General features: G+C 36.6%; 1 protein-coding gene across 1 annotated transcript in view; it reads right to left on the reverse strand.

Annotated features, from left to right (window-relative positions):
* Positions 1-20080, reverse strand: part of LOC116761150 (tenascin-R-like) — a 24735-nt gene extending 4655 nt beyond the window's left edge. Inside the window, exons 1-7 of the mRNA XM_032646929.1 lie at positions 19911-20080; positions 18104-18318; positions 14560-14749; positions 14150-14455; positions 12422-12697; positions 8538-8807; positions 1713-1973 (exon numbers count right to left, since the gene is read on the reverse strand). Coding sequence (XP_032502820.1) covers positions 1713-1973; positions 8538-8807; positions 12422-12697; positions 14150-14455; positions 14560-14749; positions 18104-18318; positions 19911-20046 — 1654 coding nt within the window. The 5' untranslated portion in view covers positions 20047-20080. The remainder of the gene's footprint in view (positions 1-1712; positions 1974-8537; positions 8808-12421; positions 12698-14149; positions 14456-14559; positions 14750-18103; positions 18319-19910) is intronic.
* Between the last annotated feature and the right edge of the window lie 2019 nt (positions 20081-22099).

The raw sequence follows: 22099 nt of genomic DNA on the forward strand, positions 1-22099 counted from the left end.
AATGGAGAAAGGACAGTCTCTTCAATAAGTGGTGCTGGGAAAACTGGACAGCTACATGTAAAAGAATGCAATTAAAACTCTAACACTATACACAAAAATAAACTCAAAATGGATTAAGGACCTAAATGTAAGGCCAGACACTATCAAACTCTTAGAGGAAAACATAGGCAGAACACTCTATGACATACATTACAGCAAGATCCTTTTTGACCCACCTCCTAGAGAAATGGAAGTAAAAACAAAAATAAACAAATGGGACCTAATGAAACTTAAAAGCTTTTCCACAGCAAAGGAAACCATAAACAAGACGAAAAGACAACCCTCAGAATGGGAGAAAATATTTACAAATGAAGCAACTGAAGCAAAGGATTAATCTCCAAAATTTACAAGCAGCTCATGCAGCTCAATATCAAAAAAAAACAAACAACCCAATCCAAAAATGGGCAGAAGACTAGATATTTCTCCAAAGAAGATATACAGACTGCCAACAAACACATTAAAGAATGCTCAACATCATTAATCATTAGAGAAATGCAAATCAAAACTACAATGAGATATCATCTCACACCCGTCAGAATGGCCATCATCAAAAAGTCTACAAATAATAGATGCTGAAGATGATGTAGAGAAAAGGGAACCCTCCTCCACTGTTGGTGGGAATGTAAATTGATACAGCCACTATGGAGAACAGTATGGAGGTTCCTTAAAAAACTAAAAATAGAACTACCATATGACCCAGCAATCCCACTACTGGGCATATACCCTGAGAAAACCATAATTCAGAAACAGTCATGTACCACAATATTCATTGCAGCTCTATTTACAATAGCCAGGACATGGAAGCAACCTAAGTGTCCATCGACAGATGAATGGATAAAGAAGATGTGGCACATATTTACAATGGAATATTAGCCATAAAAAGAAATGAAGGGGCTTCCCTGGTGGCGCAGTGGTTGAGAGTCCGCCTGCCGATGCAGGGGACACGGGTTCGTGCCCCGGTCTGGGAGGATCCCACATGCCGCGGAGCGGCTGGGCCCGTGAGCCATGGCCGCTGAGCCTGCGCGTCCGGAGCCTGTCCTCCGCAACGGGAGAGGCCACAACAGTGAGAGGCCCGCGTAACGCATAAAAAAAAAAAAAAAAAAAAAAAAAAAAAAAAAGAAATGAAATTGAGTTATTTGTAGTGAGGCTGATGGACCTAGAGTCTGTCCTACAGAATGAAATGAGTCAGAAAGAGAAAAACAAATACCATATGCTAACACATATATATAGAATCTAAATATATATATATATTGTCATGAAGAACCTAGGGGCAGGACGGGAATAAAGATGCAGACCTACTAGAGAACGGACCTGAGGACATGGGAAGGGGGAAGGGTAAGCTAGGACAAAGTGAGAGTGTGGCCTGGACATATATACACTACCAAATGTAAAACCGATAGCTAGTGGGAAGCAGCAGCGTAGCACAGGGAGATCAGCTCAATGCTTTGTGACCACCTAGAGGGGTGGGATAGGGACGGTGGTAGGGAGGGAGATGCAAGAGGGAAGAGATATGGGGATATATGTATATGTATAGCTGATTCATTTTGTTATAAAGCAGAAACTAACGCACCATTGTAAAGCAATCATACTCCAATAAAGATGTTAAAAAATAAATTAAAATTTTAAAAATTTTGAAAAAAAGAAGCATCTTAGACAAGTCCTAAAATACTTACATGTTTTTACTGCTGGCACATAATACATATTACTTAATTTAGTCCCACTGATGGTAGAAACAAAGAAATTATATTCTGTGCCTGGGGTTAAATTGTCAATAGTTATTTTATTGTCCTGTTTCAAAAACCTGGTTACATTTGGCCCTCTGTCGCTTGCAATATGTATGCCATCAAACACTCCAATATCAGGCATCTGAACATATAAGATTACAGAGGTACTGTGACTTTCATGAGGGATAACAATTTGAACTGGTTTCGGCTCTGAAAGATAAAGAGAGATATTTATAATTAGTATTTTCTTAAAACTTTCATATTTCTCTATATTATGTCTAGCATGTTGTAGAATTTGTGAAAAAATTAAATGCCTATATATGAAACTTGTGTTTACTAGGTCACCACTAGACAGAGGAATAAGGTGTACATTCTGAAAGATTGTATGTACATATATATTGAAAGGACCTAATTAACTTTCATTTATTGATTCTCATTAAGTCTGAAAAAAACATAAAAATCTGAGATTTTCCCATTTTTTTCCTTTTTATCTATTTATTAATACTTTTGAAAACCTATATACTAGGAGGAGTGCTCAAATAAAGTAAAGAAGGCCAGATTCCTGCTTTCAAAGAGTTTCCAATCTCAGAAAAGACATGCACAGATCGCTAACTATAGAGTCCCAAATGGTTAGAGTGACATGAACAAAAGGCTGTTGAGAATAGAGGAAGAAATCAACAATTCTAGCAGAGATAATCGGGAAAGGCTTTCCAGAGTCGATGATGATGTTTTATCTGAGTCTTATAGGATAGTACAAGTCTACCGGAAAGAGTGTGCGTGGTGGGGAGAGGTAGTCAGGAGGGAATCCCAGACCAAGAGAAAAGCATTAGCAAGGCCTGGAAACCAAAATGGGCATCATCATGTATTCAGGGAATACCAAGTTCTTCTCACTCTTTACTAGCAGGGCAAGTTACTAGTCACTAGTCCTTGGCAACTAGTTTCCAACTTCTAGTCTTTGGTAAGTTACTTAGTCACTCTGTGCCTTGGCTTTTTCATCCCTAAAATGGGAAGGACATCTACTTTGCAGTGTTCCTGTGACAATTAAGTGAGAGACTGCATTTATGCATAAAGTGCTCAGAGCAGTTCCAGGCACAGGGCAGGCACTCAGGGTGGTTCAAGCACAGGGTGTGTGTGAGGAACAGGGACCAGGCATGAACGGGCCACCTCTGAGGCTGGCCGCTGTCTGTGAGAGGCTTTGCATACCATGCTCTCGAGATCAGACTTTATCCTGTCTGCACAGCGATTGTGAGCTAACGTTTCATTTCATTTTTAGGAACATGGTTCTGGCAACAGTTTGGTGGAAGGATTCATTTACATTTTATACTCTCCCTGACCTCTATTAGAGAGCTTTATTGTACCACAACCCTCTATTCTGCTATTTAGAGCAGATTTGAAATTTTAGGTGACTTCTATTCACATTATTTTTCCTCAGGTCAATTTTAATTTCAATTCTATTTTTAGATTATTGGGACACCATCTAGTATATCCTTAAGTCTGTCTTCTTCCAAATAGATATCTTCTATCTTCTTCTAAAATATACATTCTGAAAAAGTTTTTTTTCCTTCCAGAAAATGACACGGCCTTTCCTTTTTTTTTTTCTTTTTTTTTTTTTGGTGACATCTGGTTTGATGCAATGGAACTTGTTCTAAGTCACTGTTAGAACAGTGACAATGTGATCTGACAATGTGATTCTGTCACTTTACCCAGAGCCAGTACTGTCTAAAAAGATTTAAACACACATCTATAATTAGAAATATAGAACACAAAATCTGTGCAATCTCTCCCCCAATTCATTCAGCTGTAATATATAACTTTCCTTTTATGTTCTTGGTGGTTATGAGGAAACGTTCAATATACTAACCATAGCACATTCTATATGGTATATTACTGGGTTTCAAGGCACTTTTACCATGTTTTTCTTTTTCCAGTTATGTTTACTTTTCTTCTGCTGTCATCACTAACATTTTTGGTGGGTTTCCTCTTTAAATTCCTTACAGCTTTCTTCGGCTACAAAGCTCTCACAGTAAGCATGGTTTTGCAAGACTAGCATGACATTCCACAAGTATCCAATCCATCTGAATCTGTGGGCAATGATCTATGAAAGCTTCTAAATGTACTTTGAGCAACAATGAAAGACCTGCAGATTGGAAATGAGTAACCGGTGCCCTCACGGAGAAAATTCACCTGCATGCTCTTGGGTGCTGAAAACATTTTCTAGGGAGAGACAAGCCTTTAAATAGGCATAGTTTACTCTAGGTCCTAAAAGTATACAGAGTCAGCAACATTCCCTCCAGTGGGTAAATATAAGGTTTTACACCAACTCCACTTGTCCAAGGAGATACAGTCAACAGTATTAACACATGACATGTTAAAGCAGAGGGACACCAAGGCTGGACAGGTGTAGAATAGGATAAAGTTATTCCTTCTCTTCAAAACTATACCCTGAACTTCTGAAAACTCAACTGGGAGAAGATTTTGCCATTTCTGGTGGATTCCAGTGGGTCTCCACCTCTGTGACCATGACCTCCATCCTTACCTATTTTCCTGCAAAAGCTTTTTCAGAAGAAGTGGCAGCCCAGAGGGCTGTATGAGTTTTTTTCAATATGAGATAAACTGAACTAGGCCAAATTCAAAGGTTTTTATTATAGGTAAGTTAGAATGAGGCCTCAGAGATGCCCAGTCTATCTTAAAATTTATTCTTCTAAAACGAGAGGAAGAAAACTCAAACACCAGCTCTCCTATAAATTTCCTTCCCTCAAGAAAACGTGGATGTAGCTAACTCCTTAGACAAAGAAAGACCACATAAATAGCTAAAACAGCTTTACTAAGAAATAAAAATTATAACAACCTCAAAGACTCTCAGAGTGCTTGCTTGGTATCTGAGCCCTTAAATTATATTAACTTCATAAAGTAGATAAGATTATTATAATTCTCATTTTAGGGAGAAGAAAACTGAGGACCAAAAAGGTTGAATGACTTTCCAAAAGACATAAACTGATCATCGTGGAGCTGGAGCTGTAACCCAGGTAATCTGGTTCCAAGGTCTGTTGTCATAAGCACCAACTTCTCTCAAAGCGCACACTTTACAGTTCAGGTGCACAGTAATAACTGGAGATCAAGTTTTGTTTAGTTGCTTTCAGGATAACTGAGAAAGAGACAAAGAGAGAAGGTTCAAAGGAGAAAGGAAAATAAAGAAATGTGTAAATTTTATTTTTTTCTATATGTCTGTAACATGTAGACGCTCATTAAAAGGTAAATGTCCCTCTATGTTTGACAGCCTCAAAGTGTATGGAAGAAAGAGAAACAGGACATAGTAAATAATAGTTATCAACAACTATTTCTGAATGAAAACAAAGAAAGAGTTAATTTCCACCTTTGCACCTTGGGATAGGTCAATATTTGCTTAATCATCTTGACACAAGTAAAAATGATGAATGATAAATAATCAAGTGATGCCAAAAGTGATTATAAAGTTTAAGAACTGAATAAATAGGCTTATAAGAAATAGTGGAACACTTGAAGGAACTAGAGAAAATTCACCAGAAGGAAAGAAAATATAGACACTACAAGCACCTAATGGGTGTTTCCAAACATATGATGGACTTTTACGTGAATCAGGGAGCAGATTTGCTTTGTGATACTCTGGAGAACAGACATGGCTCCAAACTAGAGGAAAATTACAGGGATGCATTACAAAATGATCAGAGGAATTACATATCTTATGAGAAAATCTCTGTTCTAACTTCAAACCCTAAAATTCTATTATTCTTCCTAGGATTTATAAATATTAATCCATGTTTCAGCATCCATTTGGATGGTGACTTTATAAATAAGTATTTGAATTAACCAGAGTCGAGAACTATGCATACACCTGAAGATAGAGAGCCTAATAAGATTTCAAAAGAGCTCACTATATAGAAAGGATGGCAAAATTTGGTTTCAGATGGTAGATGGGCTGAAATATGCTAAGTTCCCTACAGTCAAAGAAGAATAGGACTTTAGAGATGAAAACCAATTTAAAAATATACTCAGTGGGGACTCCCCTGGTGGCACAGTGGTTAAGAATCTGCCTGCCAATGCAGGGGACATGGGTTCAATCCCTGGTCTGGGAAGATCCCACATGCCACGGAGCAGCTAAGCCTGTGCGCTAAGCCTGTGCAACAACTGAGCCTGTGCTCCAGAGCCGGCGAGCCACAACTACTGAGCCCGCACGCTGCAACTACTGAAGCCCACGCGCCGCAACTATTGAAGCCCGTGTGCCACAACTACTGAGCCCACGTGCTGAAACTACTGAAGCCCATGTGCCTACAGCCCATGCTCCACAACAAAAGAAGCCACCGCAATGAGAAGCCCGGGCACCACAACAAAGAGTAGCCCCCACCTGCCGCAACTAGAGAAAGACCACATACAGCAACGAAGACCCAACACAGTCAAAAATTTTAAAAATAAAATAAAATTTAAAAATATTAAAAAAAAAAGTGTGTATATACACACACACACACACACACACACACACATACACACATACACACACTCAGTGATTTAAATCTTGTGGAGCAAAAACCTAGACCCTGAGACAATATGGGGAAAATCTAACCTCATACTGGTAATAACTGGTAATGATTGGTGGCTCTAAGACTACAGTTCATTTTCCATTTATGCATTTTAATTTTAGTACTTGTTCTGACTATAAATTTGCATTGGGTCGTTTAATAGACATGAAATACTTTTTTTTTTTTTTTTTAGCAATATCTCTTTCTTAATTGTCTCCTTTTTCACAACGGTTTCCTATGATATTTATCTTTAGGTAGGTTTTCTCAAAAACTTAAGCTGGAAAGTTATGGAACTAAATTAGGTTTAGTCTTTGGAAGTTAAAACACGAAGATCTGATGCGGACCCTGCTAAGACACAATTTTTTGAACCAATTCACTTTTTCCATCAGGCTGCCCTTTTTGTTAGCCAAAAGGCCTGTGAGGTCCAATGAGCTTTCCTTCCTCACAGTCACCACTATCCACCCAAGTTAGTCAACTCAAAACCCCAGTTTCTCCCTTACTTATCACAAGCACTCCAGTGTGAAAGCTCAGACTTCTTACTTCCATAATATAAAATGTGTCTCCTATTTTCCACCTGCACTTCCCCATCGTGTCCACCATAATCTTTTGCCTATATTCTACAACACCCTCTTACCCAGTTTCCCTACTTCCACTCTCACCCCTATACAAATCATTCTTTGCACATATCAGCAGAGACATTTTTGTAACACAGGTTGCCTTATCACTCTCCTGCATAAACCCCTCAACGGCTTCCCATTGCCCTCAGAACAAACTCAAAAGCATGGCCTACAAGCTCTATGTGCTCTGCCCCCTGACTACCTCTCCAATATCATTTCCTACTACCCTTCTCCCTCTTCCTTAGACAACACTTATCCTGGCCTTTTTCTTCTCAGACACACCAAGCTTTCTCCTGTTTTACAGCCTTCATGCCAGCTGTTCACGCCTAAAGTACCCTTCCTCCACCTTGTTCTGCTCTGGCGCCTTCTCACGATTTAAGCCTCCATTCAAATGAAACTCCTTCTGTTACAGCCCATCTCCAGTAGAACCCTCCATCCCACTTCAATTACTCTTGTAACACAAGGAATGTCACTTGCCGTACTGTTACACCAGGATTAAGTCATTAGCCACTGCAGTCGCTGACCTACGATACACCCTGAAAGGAATTCAGGATAAAGAATAGGATGAAGCACTCTGTGCTTTGGGAAAACAGGCCCTTAAGCAGTTAGATATATTTCAGGAAAAATTTTTATGAACCCATATTCTTACATCTTCCCACGCTCAGAAAAACAGTAAAATCATTAACTGAGATATCTGTTCCTCATGACTAGCAGTAACCTTCTACCAAGACGTATGCTTGATTGCACGTACCTCTTAGCCAAAAATCACATATGCTATACTGGCCTCTCCCCCTACCTCTTTGGAGCAGTTCCTCAAAGCTCTCTGAGAGGCTGTCTCCCAGGCTACAGTCCTCAGTAAGATCCCCAAATGAAACTGAAACTCGCTGTTCTTATGCTTTATGTTTTTATTTCAGTGGACACTCTCTGACATCACTTTTCTTTTTTCCTTCTTAATATTTACCATAATTTATAAATATCTATAAACATTCTTTCATGTATTTACTTTTCATTTTTTCCTTTTCTTTCTTCCTCCTTATTAAACTTTCAATAATTACTTATTGAGTATATTAATTTTATTTGAGAAAAAAACGGAAAATTTTTGTCAGTCCTAAACCTTTTATACACTGTCAATATTTCCATCCAATGTGCTACAGCATGCCTTTGTGGATGCAATAAAAATTATAAAGATGTCCAGCTGTATGTCAGGCACTGTTCTAAGTCCTTACATTTATTAAACCAGTTATTGTCAGGACAACCTATGAAACACACACTATTATTTTCTCCCGCTTTACAAATGTGGAAACTGAGTCATAAACAGGTTGAATACATTGCCCAGGGTTACTCAAACAGCTGAACCCAGATTCAAACCTAGGTAGTGTGGCTTTAGGATCAGGTTCTTAATCATAAACAATGCTGCCTTTATACAAGCACAGGACATTTTCAGGATACAAGAGATGCGAACTGCTCCAGATCCTGAAGCACAGTAACAATCTAGTTATCGTAAAAACATAAAACCTGCTACCAGAGGGCTCTTTCAGCAACTACTTTACAATACCCCCAAACCAGCAAGTATCTGTTAAGAATGAAAAGTACTTGATTCTCACTTAGAGTTTGTTGAATAGTGACCAGCTCGCTCAAGTTCCCATTCATTACTGTTGCCATTCCAATGTCATATGTCATTCCAGGGATTAAGTGATCAACCTTGACTCTATTAGCATCCTTTACAAAAAGATTCCTGACTTCTCTTCTATCTGATATGGATGTGATTTGAATGTAGACCTCGTGGCCGTCTGGTGGGGATCCCCAATGAAGAATTATACTGTCTTCTCCCACATCTTCAAGTTTAGCATAAACTTCCTGAGGTGGATTAATACCTTCGAGAAATAGATAAATGGATACACACATTTTAGTTTATTGTCAGCGTTATTCATGCTGAGTAAAAATATCTCAGTTCAATATTAATTCATGTTTAAAATGTAACAAATCCTCACGTCACCATGTCTTGAAAAGGACTAAATTTTAGAGAAAAATATGTCTTTGTGATTACTATGCAAGCATTGGAGAATCTTCTTGATACTCTTTTGTAATAACCAAAGAAAATACTTTGGTTTATCTCCTTACGCAATTTATTTGAATATCAGGCTTGGGGATTTTCAATACTATACAATTCTCTGGAAATTGTAATGTCTTCCTTTTAGTCTCATTGTCTTGTGTTACATGCCTCCCCTAAACTTTTGATAGTTCTCAGGTACAATGATCAATCATTAGTTCATGTCTATAAGGATAATTATGCAATTTAAACTGTTCAACAGTTCACTTTAAATAATCTTTAAAGAATTCTCTATGATATTCAAAATTACTTTGTCTTCAGAAACTATAAAGTGATTTTTAATCTGTTTTGAAGTTCACCTCCTTAGAAACACAATTAAACACCACATTTTAATTTCTTAGGAAAATATCCTGGGTCAGACCCATAGTCTATTCATTCCATACCTTCAATTCACAAAATTGGAACCAGCCTGACTTTAGGTGTTGAAATTGATTATTTATGTAAAATTATCAGAAAATGCCAGAATAGTTCAATTAGAAAACTATTCACAAGATTCCATGGTGAAACAGCTTCAGATATTTTTTTCTTACATACCTACAAAACTTATGAGTCTGTTATAGTCCTGTAATTACTCAAAGAATTTTCTATCCATGCCTGTGCATTTTTATGGGAGAAAAGTCCATTATTTTTTCCACATTCTCAAAGGCTCCGTTAACCCAGAAGAGTTAGATTTTATTGAATAAAAATATATTCTCTATATCAAGGCCCTTCATGTTGTGTGCCTAGCTTACATTGTCTAAACTCTCACTACATTTCCCCGGTCCTCTAGCCATGCCAATCTACTCCCCATTTCCTACTGTTAAGTTGTCAGTCTCATCAAAAAGCCTTCTCTGGGGCTTCCCTGGTGGCACAGTGGTTGAGAGTCCGCCTGCCGAGGCAGGGGAAACGGGTTCGTGCCCCGATCCGGGAGGATCCCATGTGCCGCGGAGCGGCTGGCCCCATGAGCCATGGCCGCTGAGCCTGCGCGTCCAGAGCCTGTGCTCCACAAGGGGAGAGGCCACAACAGTAAGAGTCCCTCGTACCGCAAAAAAAAAAAAAAAAAAAAAAAAAGCCTTCTCTGACTTTCCCAGTTATGGTTAGATAGATGCCTCTTCTTCGGTCTTCACCATCTGTGCACATGCTGTTTGCCCTACTCACAACATCCCTCTGCCTCCCCATTGCCACCTGGTTCACTCCTACTCTTCCTTCATGACTCAGTGCATCACTCCTCCAGGAAGATTTTCATGGCCATCCCTGTACCCCAAGTCTGGGTTAACTGACGCCTCTCTATGCTCCCACAGTACCAAGAGCATAAGCCATATAATAGCAATTATAATACAGCATCATCCTTTTTTAAAAATTTGTCTCACTCCATTAATATGTAAGCTCTCTGAAGGTAGAAGTCTTATTCACCTTTGCATTTCTAGTACCCATTGCAATTCCCCACACTGAAACATAGTCTATTGAGTGAATAACGAATGAAAAAAATGCATATTGCTTCAACCTCAGGAAAGTAAAAGAGCACTGGATTACTAAATCCTAGACATGCACAGTTGTGTCAGTTTAGAGTCAACATACATAGCAAATGACATAATTAAATGTGCAGACTCACATGTACCGTTCTCCTGTCCCTATTAAACAAATAGGGACATACCATGGATTTTTTTTTTAAGCTTTATTGTGACTTAATTCAGGTACCCAAAACACCATTTCAAAGTATATAATTCAGTCATTTTTAATATACTGACAAGGTTTTGAAAGCATCACTATTATCTAATTCCAGAACATTTTCATCACCCCCAAAATAAACCCTATACCCATGAGCTGTCACCCACCACTCCCTTCTTTCTCTCTTTTCCCATTCTTGGCAACCACCAATCTAATTACTGTCGCTATGGACGTGTCTATGGATTTCATATAAATTGAATCATACTACATGTGGTCTTATGTAACTAATTTCCTTAATATGGTTTCAAGGTTCATCTATGTTGTAGCATGTATCAGTACTTCACTTTTTAATTGCTGAATAATGCTCCACTGTAGAGATACACCATGCTGCGTTTATCTATTCATCAACTGATAGACATTAGGGTTGTTTCCGTGTTTTGCCTATAGGCTATGAACATCCATATAAAGTTTCCTTTGTGAACAACTGTTTCCAATTGTCTTGGATATATAACTAGGAGAGGAATATCTGAGTCATATAATAACACTATGTTTAAATTTTTGAGAAACTGCCAAACTGCTTTACAAAATAACTGTACCGTTGTACATTCCCACCATTAGTACAGGAAGATGTCAATTTCTCTGCATCTACCATGGAAGATTTTAATGTGACTTCAAAACTAATGAATCTGTGAGAAATCCTCCTAGTCTGCCTGTCAGTTAAAAATGAAAGCATCTCCCTAAAGTGCAAGGGAGTCAATCAAGCATTTACCAATTGACAGATGCTTTGGGCTCAGGAAAGAGAAAACATCTGCTCTCTAGTATCCAATTGGAAAAATACTTTTGATTAGGATTTGCAACAGCGAACACATGTATCTTAAGCATTTGCATTCAGTAAGCAGGAAATATATTTTATTACTTACTTTACAATTTATTATTGTTATTCAAAGAATCCCAAGTATTCCCAGCAAAGAGGTTAATTAATCTACGTCTGTGCACGTGCAGGTTTTCCTTTCCTCCTCCCTCAGTTCTAGTGCATTTAAATTTTAGCTCGTGCAATTTCAAAGAACTTTGCATACAGACATGTAAAATACACATGTACAGACAATACACGTGTTACACACACAGGGATATGCCAAAACGTGCTTAGTTATGTACTTTCATAAATAGTGTTTTCGCTTTTCAAAAAAGATTGACTTATACTTAATGGGGTAAATAGAATGCTTAATTAAAAGATAGATTATATTCTAGACAATGATTCAAAAACTGCCGTGTGGAGGTGAGTGGAGATTAGAAATGCATTTGCCAAAAGTCCTGGGATAACACTGCCCCCTAGAGGTCAACTCACAACACTGCGTGAGGAAAGAAAGAAGGACCAAGTAAAACTGATTAAATGTGCAGATCTACTTGTTGGATCTAGTGCTGTTAAAGAGAACTGGGTGAACTAATCTTCATCTCTTAGGATAATTTATTTTCCAGCAAAGGCTATGATACGAAACATGTCTTCTAGGAACTCTGGGAGGAACAACACAGATGTTTACGGGGTTCATATAAATCTAAATGAATTTAGTCTTTCGAATCCATGCTTAGCATTGTGATTCAACATCCAAACAAATGTTCAACCCGATTATTTGTACCTATGAAAGGATCGACATTATTAAATTTTGGCAAAATAGTATTTTTAAATATGCAGTTTGTATTTTTGATCAAAAGGCAAAACGTGCCCACACTTACCTGTAATGGCTGAAACAGGTTTCTCAAAGCAGCTTAAAGTTCCTCTTTCTGCTACACTGAATAGATAGATCAGATAATGATGGAAAGATCTTAGATTTCCAATTGTTGTTGATGTGTTGGATTTTTCAACAAACACCTCTTCCGATTTATTGTTTACAACATCCAAAATAGCCACAAAATAATGGTGAAAAGATACAGGATCTGGACCATCCCAGTGTAAAAATATTTCCGTTGGGGTCACATGAGTAACTGTGACATTTTGGGCTGATAACGGACCTAGTAGATGGATGAAAAGAAACCAGAAAAATACATTATACTAGTGATCTTGAGCCTCGGAGTTGTGTTTTTTTTTTTTTTTTACTATAAAATGGGAATTATAGGAGTAATTATGAAGATTAAATGAGATAAGGAGGGTAAACCACTTAGCCAAGTGTTTTACACACACTACTGTTCAATTTTATTACAAGCACCACCACAATGGTACTTCTGGCATTCAGTGATCATACATTATATATGTTTTTTACTTCTGTCTTGTCAGACCAGAGGGCAGGGACTTCATATTATTTATTCTTCATTCCCAACATCACCAGAACTCAGGCATTCATCCTCTTACTGAAATGTTTCCCAACTCCAAATTGTTTCATCCAGTGCCAGTGATTTTCCTAGTTAATCCCTCCAGATTAATTTTCTTAAAACAGCACCTTGCACGTATCAGTCTCAAACCTGTATCTGTTCCCTACCCTCCCAACTCACAGATATGCACGCACATTCTTTTTGATTCTTTCTTTAGAAGCAATAACTGGAGAGTTAAAACAAGACCATCTGGGTTCCTGGACTCCCATGTGGCTTAACAAAGCATGTTAGTCTAGTCAGTTTACTTAACCTTTCTGAAGCTCAGTTTTTTCATTTCTATATAGCTACTCCAAAGGTTGAGATAAAGACTGTGAAATAATGCATTAAAACTGTTTGTAAAAGGCAAAAGGGGAAAGAATGCATTAAAAGTGTTTGTAAAAGGTAAAACAAGTCTTAGAAACTATAGTCTTCATGGATTTCCTTTGTTTCTAAGGTCAAGCCCAACCATCTGAGACAGAGACCCCTGGCGTGCCCAAATCTGACACCACCTACCAGTCAAGCTGATTTCACCCTGAGGATCTCCAGTCAATCCACACTGTTCTTTTCCTACAAATTCCTACCTCCATGCTTTTGCTTAAAACGTGCTTTTCTTCCTTCAAGTGTGCATCTAAGCCTCTCCTTTCCACGAGTCTTCCCGTCACCCACCTTCTGAATTCTAGAAAGCATTTATCAAATGTACCACTGGATGGGAATTTAGGTAATTATATTTTTCTATACAGTTTTATTTGCATTTAATTTTATTCCTTACTAATTCTCTCCATTGTAAGTCCCTTTAAGTCTGGGATGCATGTCTGTTTATCTCCTGCTATTGGCACATATCGAAAATTCAGCTTCCCCCAAATTTACTGATTATCTACTATGAACTGGATACCAGTCTAGCTGGTATATAAAACAAATAAGATACAGTTCCTGTCCTCCTGGGTGTTTAATTTAATAGGAAAGCCAAACACGTAAACAGATTCATTTTAACCTACAATGGTTAAAGGGAGAGATTTCCCAGAATGTTATGAGAAAACAGCAGACCCTCAGGAATTATGTGCTAATGATGATATTAAATATTTGAAAAATTATACTTTCAGATGTCTTGTAACTTACATGTTTCAACAATGAATACTGGACTTAAAGTAGTCTTTGCCTCCCATTCACTTATTGCAGAGAATAAAAATCTGTAAACACGGCCAGGAGACAGTTGGGTAATTGCTTTTTCTGTAGTATTTGGGGGCACGCTTTCAAAATGCTGTTCTTCTGTATAGTCTAAATAATATTTAATGATAATTTTATACCCCAGTTTCAGCCACTTATTCAAATTATTCCAACCACTCAAATCATTCCAACTAAATACAACCTCAGTTGTTCCAACATCCTTTACATAAAATAAAAGGTTTTCCTGTGGAGAAGGTGCTAAAAAATATAAAGGAAAATTATTTTTATTAGAAATTATAATTCTGCCTTTAAAGTAATAAGAGTAAGATGCATGAATATAAGAATACTAATAAAATAATTACATTCATATTCACAAACATACGGCAAGGGAACATAACAGAAAAATCCTGTAAAGAAGTAGTTTGATCCAGTTGCATTTTGCTGTAAAATGTAGCAATCTGTTTCATTCTTGGGTAGTAGTGGAAAAGAAAAAATTTCATTTTTCTTAAGACCAAAAGATGATCCATCTGTCCATGTGAGATGACCTTCTTTCTGTAATAAGATGTACAAATTAAGCCAATTTAAAGGAAATGCATCATGTCTTCAAATATGTGTATAAGATTTTTATTAGACACATCTATACTACAAAATTTTCTAAGACTGTTAAATCATCAACCAGTTTCACATTTTTATGTGGATTTCCTTCACGACAAAGATTCTGAGCTGGAAACAGAGTTCATTTTCACTCACTCATTAACCATGTCTTCAGGAGAATTGCTAAATTTCACATTAAACCTCTATTTTCTCAGCTGTAAAATGGGTATACTACATCTAAGTTGTTGCGAGGATCACAGGCAGTGCAGCATGCGAAGGGCTCAACGCAATGCCAGGCACAGACCCATTATTCCTTAGATGTTAGTGATTTTGTTTCAAGTCAACAAATAAGTCTTAAGCATCAGAAGAGGCTGTTGTTACCTTTCTGCTAAGGATGCCACTGGTGAATATCATCAACCTCAACTCTCACAGGTAATGAATCTATCTTTAGATAGTCACGTGGCTACTCTCCTTGAGTAGGAAAAACAGAAGCTTCAACAAAGATACATGTGGATTCTAATCAGTGTTTCTGTCACTTACTATCTGCTCCCAGATACCTCTTAGAAATGAAATGTTTTCACCTATGCAATGGGACTAATCATGACTACTCTGCATGGTTTAGAGAAGACCTCTCTCAACAGGTTTAGAAAATATGTATGTAAAATGCCAGGCACATAACAGCACCTCACAAACAAATATAATTCTTATAATGAGCTCGGTAAAACAGAGACTATGTCCGTATTGTGATTATGACACTATCCCCAACATCAAGCATGGTGCCAAGCTAGTTGCTTGGGTGAGGACTAAAGAGACCTGCTCCCTCCTGAAGAGATTTTAAAACAGTACATTCCAATTCCACCAAATAGAATGGAGGAGTATCGTTTCCTAAAGAGTCTGCTTTATTGCATATATCGTACTGCCATTTTGAAAACAAACAGAGGCTCAGAGGCAGTATGGTCAAGTGATTAGGGCATGAGGGTTGGTCAAACAGATACAGGTTCAAGGCCTGGCATGGCCATTTATTAGCTATGTGACCCAGGATCTTTCTGAGTTCATTTTCCTTATCTATAAAATGAGAATAATGATACTGCCTATCTCATTAGGTTGTTGTGAGAACTCAGTGAGTTTACCCGTGTAACCCTCCCAAAGTAGAATAAAGAAACTATTAATCTTTCATTCGTTAAGTTCCTACTGAGTGGCAAGGTCCCAACTGGAAGCTGGGAATGCAATGATGAATAAGACAGTCTTTATCCTTGACATCCAATAACAAATTCACACTTACTCAGCATGGGTTTACTTAAAGGGGTGAGTACTTTCTTAATCTACCACAAGGATTAAGACCTAGCAGCTAACTCTGATGTCAACCTCAAGAGACCAGCTTCATGCAGAGGTCGTAGAGTACAGTGGTTAAGATCAGACTCTGATGCCTATCCACATGTGCCCCAATTTCCTCTTACGTCATACAAGTAAATCACATAGAATTGCACTTAGCACTTAGGAGACACTATAGGACTCAGTTATTACTACAAAGGAAGTTTTCTTTTTTAATAGTTACTTTGATGGTTCATTTGCTTCCCAAATTATTTTTAAGTATATCGAAGCAGAGTCCATATCTTAGACACCTTAGAAAAATTCATAGCAACCACGAGGATGCCTTGAGAGCCTCACTTTAGCTATCATGACCATGTGACCTAACTATAACAGAAACCAGGAACCGTAACTATTGGAAGAGAACATTGTAATTTAAACAGTTTATAACCACAATAACAGCAAGAAACAACTATATATACACTAACTGGCCTACTTGGAAAGACACTGGCACTCTGGGAGGGGGACTTCTGAGATGAACTGTGGTTTGAGGAATCTTTATTAGAATTTCATTCACTTCCTATTAAAAGATAAAGGAAGCTCATTAAGAGAATGATGAAAATGCAATCAAAGATTGCCAATAGTTTCTCCCAAGTTCCAAAGAAAAACTGGTATCAAACTGAGTGAATTTGCCTTGGGTCACTAGAGATCAGCATATCTCACGGAGAACAGGATTTATTTTTGAATGGCAGGAAATAACAGTAAACGGATCATCAAGAAGAAAACACAGACTAGACAGACAATTGTGTTAGGTCTCAAGTTTTCCTACAAAACATGAACCAAAATGAGATTTCATTAGCTCTTCCATGGTATTAGGAATTTTTGGAGAAAAATGTCACACATTCCTTATTTCACTGGGATTGACTAAAATCATCAGATCTTTCTGTCTCTCGCTTAGTGAAACTGAACTTCATAAACCTGGATGTCTACAGTGAAAGAAATAAAATGAAGACCGCCATGTTTTGGGGTTCATATTATGGTATTGTTCACAGAGGTGAGAAATAGATGAAGTGGAGCAGGTTTGATGGGAAGGAGGTAACACGTCAGTTTTAGCAATGTTGAAGTGTCTGGAAAATTCCAAAAGGGATAAGTAGAGGAAAATTAGATAGGTGTCTGGTAGTCATAAGAGGGAAGTGGACTAGGTAAACATTTGAGACTAACTGGTTTAGGTGGTAAACTAAGTGAAGAAATAGATAAGATCAATCAAATGAATTTAAGAGGGGTCTGGGAAAGACCAATACGAAGAGAGAAATTAGGTAAAGAAATAAATGCCTACAAAAGAGACTGAAGGAGGTGGGGAAGGAGTGAACAGACACGGTACAGAGGATTCTTAGGGCAGTGAAAATATTCTGTACCATACCAAAATGATGGATACGTATTATTTCATATTTGTCCAAACCCACAGAATGAACACCACCAAGAGTGCAGCATCATGTAAACCTTAGACTTTGGGCTATAATGACGTACCAGTGTAGGTCCCGGGGTTCTAACAAGTTACTACTCTGGTGGGGGAGGTCACTAATGGGGGGCTGTGCATGCCTGGGGGCAGGAGGTACATGGGAAACCTCTGTACCTTCCCCTCAATTTTTCTGTGAACCGATGACTACGCTAAAAAAGAGAGAGATTAGAAAAATAAAGAGAAAAAGTGTCTGGCTTATAAGAAGTACTCAAAAATGGGACTTCCCTGGTGGTCCAGGGGGTGTGGGTTTGATCCCTGGTCGGGGAGCTAAGACTCCACATACCTCGTGGCCAAAAAACCAAAACACAAAACAGAAGCAATGTTGCGACAAATTCAATAAAGACTTTAAAAAATGGCCCACATCAAAAAAAATCTTTAAAAAAAAAGTACTCAATAAATACTTATTGAATGAATGAAAGAAGGAATCAATGAATATAGATAAAACAGTTTTATCACAATATACGTATTTCTTTATATCTACTGACCTTCAAATCGTTAAGACCAGTCCATATTATTATTTGATTCTTTGACCTGAGATGTGAAAACATAAAATTTTTTTCCTCTTCATTTTTTATATCCACAAGGTGTGCAGAAATTAAAGATAACTTACAATGTTGCTGGGCTATATTCCATGGCTTATTCTCTTTGCTAATTCTATAACAGTTATTTTTTAATGCTACCCATCCTTGCGAACATGAACCTACCAAAAGAAAAATGCTTTGTTAAAGATGGATTCAGCAATACAGCATTTCATAATTACATTTCTTAACATCTACATAAGTTAACTGTGAAAACCTCATAGTATTAACTGCACTTTCCCTATGTTTCTCCCAAACCAATAAAAGTGCTAAAGCTGTCATTCAAGTAGTAAATGAATTAGCACCAACTAAAACAGTTTTAAGTAGCTGTAAGAATTAATTATGCAGAATTATCCAATTATAACTTAACACGAAACAACAGATGTTTTTCTTTCTAAATTACTTTTAAGTTACCTTTCCCTTCCCTTACTCTTGTACTGGTAGAGAACTTTTAAAGTATATTTCAGCCTTCTTTTTAATTTAGAGAACTAGACATCACGCTTGCTTAGAATTCTGCTCTCTGTCACTTGACTTCAAATGGGTTCACCTTCCAGAAAAAAACTGAATGGCCAGCCACTTAGCCTTTTTCTCCAAGATTACACATCACAGAAAGACAGGAAAATATCAGCCTGTTCAGAGTAGAAACTGTACTTCAGCTCATGCTTATGCTTCATCAGTGCCCAACCCAACATATTAGGAAGATGTAAGAAGGATCTTTTGAACTGCTGTCTTTTTTTTCATAGGGGAAAAAGAAGAATGGGGAGAGGGAATGCTTAAACACCTTATTGTCTTTTTAGTACCAAAATATTATAAAAAATATTGCAGTTCATTGATTATTCCTATAGAAGGTATTAAAATGGGATTCTTAGCCCATCACAGAAAATGCACTGCCCCCACTAGCCATCTATGACTCTGTCTTCTTCTCATATCTTTTCCTACCATATGAGGGAAGGAATAGGAAATAGGTAAACACCAGAATATTGAACACATTCACCTCCCCCTTGCAGTATTCCAAATTTGGGTCAGGTCTGATCAGGGATGAGTAATGGAGAAACTTTAAATAGGATGAAGGATTTATATATATATATTTTTTCCTTCAGTAAAGAGAGATTTATTTGACTCAGTTTCTTAAAACAACTTTCTTTTTGGAGATACAGTCCATTGACATACCATAAACCAACGACTCTGGACTAGAATATCTCTAAATTCCATAGCATACAATTTGATGCTATGTTTCTAAAAAATATCTTGAGACCAAAGGAGTTAGCTCTCTAAGTCTGCTGAGCTACACTTTTCACCTCTTATTATGTATGAGGGTCCATTGCATTCTGGGTACGCTGATGAAAGATTTATATTTTTATACTAGATTTTAATGATCTTTTAATATCTGAAAAGGAGAATGTTCATTGATATACTGAAGTCACCTAAAAAGCCATGGAATCTATATGAACCATTGCCAGAGTTAAAGAAAAGAGAACCCACTTGGTTCAGTTTAAAAGAAGAAGTGGAAGAAAAAGTTGGTTCTTACCTTTACCCTGCTAAATCAAGCTTGTTCAGTAAATCATTCAAATATCAGAATAATATAGTTAGAAAAAGAGGACTATATTAATTCATTTACAAGCAGTTTACAGTGGTTAATACTTGGCTGAATCGTATTTTAAAAGTTGCCAAGTTATCTACAAAATATATAAGTTAATAAGAAATATCTACATACCTGTTTCAATTTGAACATCCAGTCTCTGAAATATATTTATAAAATCCAAATGCAATTGTTTAAATTCAAATGTAAAAACATATAAGGTGGCAGGTTTCAAATCATCCCACTCATAAAACATGACATTATTTTGCATAATTTGTGAAGAATTATTAAGTGATATTGACACTAAAGTGTCATTGGAAGATAGAACACTCCAGTTAAAAGAAACACTCGTACTTGTTGCTATTGTTTTAATATTTCTAGTTGATATTCCACCTAAAAGATCAGGGAGAATAATTAGTATGGTTTCAAATAAAACTGAATGAAACACAAAGGATATTGAATTACAAAAGATTCACCATGATGGGAAAATATTATCTAACTATAAAACCTTTTCTAGACTATATGGGAGTTTCTTGCACTCTGCTTAGAATGGATGAATTAGATTACAATCCACATCATAGAATTTTTAAGAATAATCTGGATTACATGTAATACCTCCACTATACCTATCTATTCATATTAGCACACATTAAATGTCAAAACTGAAAATCATATTCTTACCTTAGTTTACAATTTCCTTTAAATTTTGAAATTTAAATTATAATCAAAAAACAAAATACTATTGGGATGTGATTTTTAATTACCATTGCATATCTATTAATCACTGTAAAATTCAAATGATCTGGTAATTAAAAATTTTCCCTTTTATAATTAGGTAAGATAGCTGAACAACACATACATATTACTTACGGGTTTGAAATGACTTTTCACTTAAAATTTGTCCATATTTTATGGACTGGATAATGATGTGACAGTCTTCACTTTCTTCTAGTGTTATTATTGATTTTGGAAGCCTTTGTGGGTCTACGGGAATCCTTTTCACATTCTGTAAATAATGAGATTCATCTGCTTAAGAAATGTTTATTAACTCTATGTAAGATGCATTATAATTAGAGGTTTGACTTCTCTACTCTTCATAAGAAGCAGTTTTTCCAATATGAAATGCAAACAAACTATTTATTTTTACATAAAATATTAAGTTTTAAATAGTTGCTCTCTGTGTGGTACATAAATTCTAAAAAGGAAAATACATAACCATTCTGATGATAAAACAGTCAAATATTATTTTGATCTAGTTATTAAAGATATTTCATAAAATGCTAGCATTTATATATTAGTAAAATTAAAGTAAGATATTGCAATGACTATTAAATTCCTGTTTATGATGTGGCATTCAGTTACAACAAATTCACACTATGCTCACTTTTATCAGAGCCAAAAAATAAAACATGCCTTACTTTTTGAGCAAAATTATTAACAAGCTGGTATTTTAAAAAATAAAATTCAGGATTTCCTCCCTTAGGAAATTCATCCCATTCAATAAAAATTGTTGTTGTTTGTTTATTCTTTGGTATAAAATGGAAACTTTTTGAGATCTGAAATGGGAAAGAAAAGTAACAGTAAATAAAAATGCCTTCTTTGTTATTTTTTATAAGCAAATTTACAAAAAATGAAACCTAAAATATACCAAATTATGACTGAAAAATATTTCATTAACATCAATTTCTACACATAAATTAAATAACATCCATTGGATACTGTATTTATAAGCATAGTTCAGGAAATAAGAAAGGCAAGTAAACATCAAAAAGAATGAAATAATGCCATTTGCAGCAACATGGATGGACCTAGATATTATCATACTAAGTGAAGTATCAAGTATCATGATACCGCTTATATGTGGAATCCAAAAAAAGATACATGATTTATGTTTATTGATTTATTGAATGTTTTTATTTAAAAAACAGAAATAGAGTCACAGATGTAGAAAACAAATTTGTGGTTACTAGGGAGGAAAGGTGGGGAAGGGATAAATTGGGAGATTGGAACTGACTTGTACACACTCCCACATATAAAACAGATAACTAATAAGGACCTACTGTATAGCACAGGGAACTCTACTCAAGGCTCTGTAATGACCTATATGGGAAAAGAATCTAAAGAAGAGTGGATACATGTATGTGTACAACCAATTTACTTTGCTGTACAGCAGAAACTAACACAACACTGTAAATCAACTATACTCCAATATAAATTTTTAAAAAAAGAAAGGCAAGTAAACTAAGAGCAGGCAAATTTTAGATGCATATCTCTCAAATGAGGAATCACCAGGATCCTGGGGTCAGGGAGAAGGAAGAAACAAA

The sequence above is a fragment of the Phocoena sinus genome, chromosome 10 (assembly GCF_008692025.1).
Source record: "Phocoena sinus isolate mPhoSin1 chromosome 10, mPhoSin1.pri, whole genome shotgun sequence".
NCBI classification, from domain to species: domain Eukaryota; kingdom Metazoa; phylum Chordata; class Mammalia; order Artiodactyla; family Phocoenidae; genus Phocoena; species Phocoena sinus.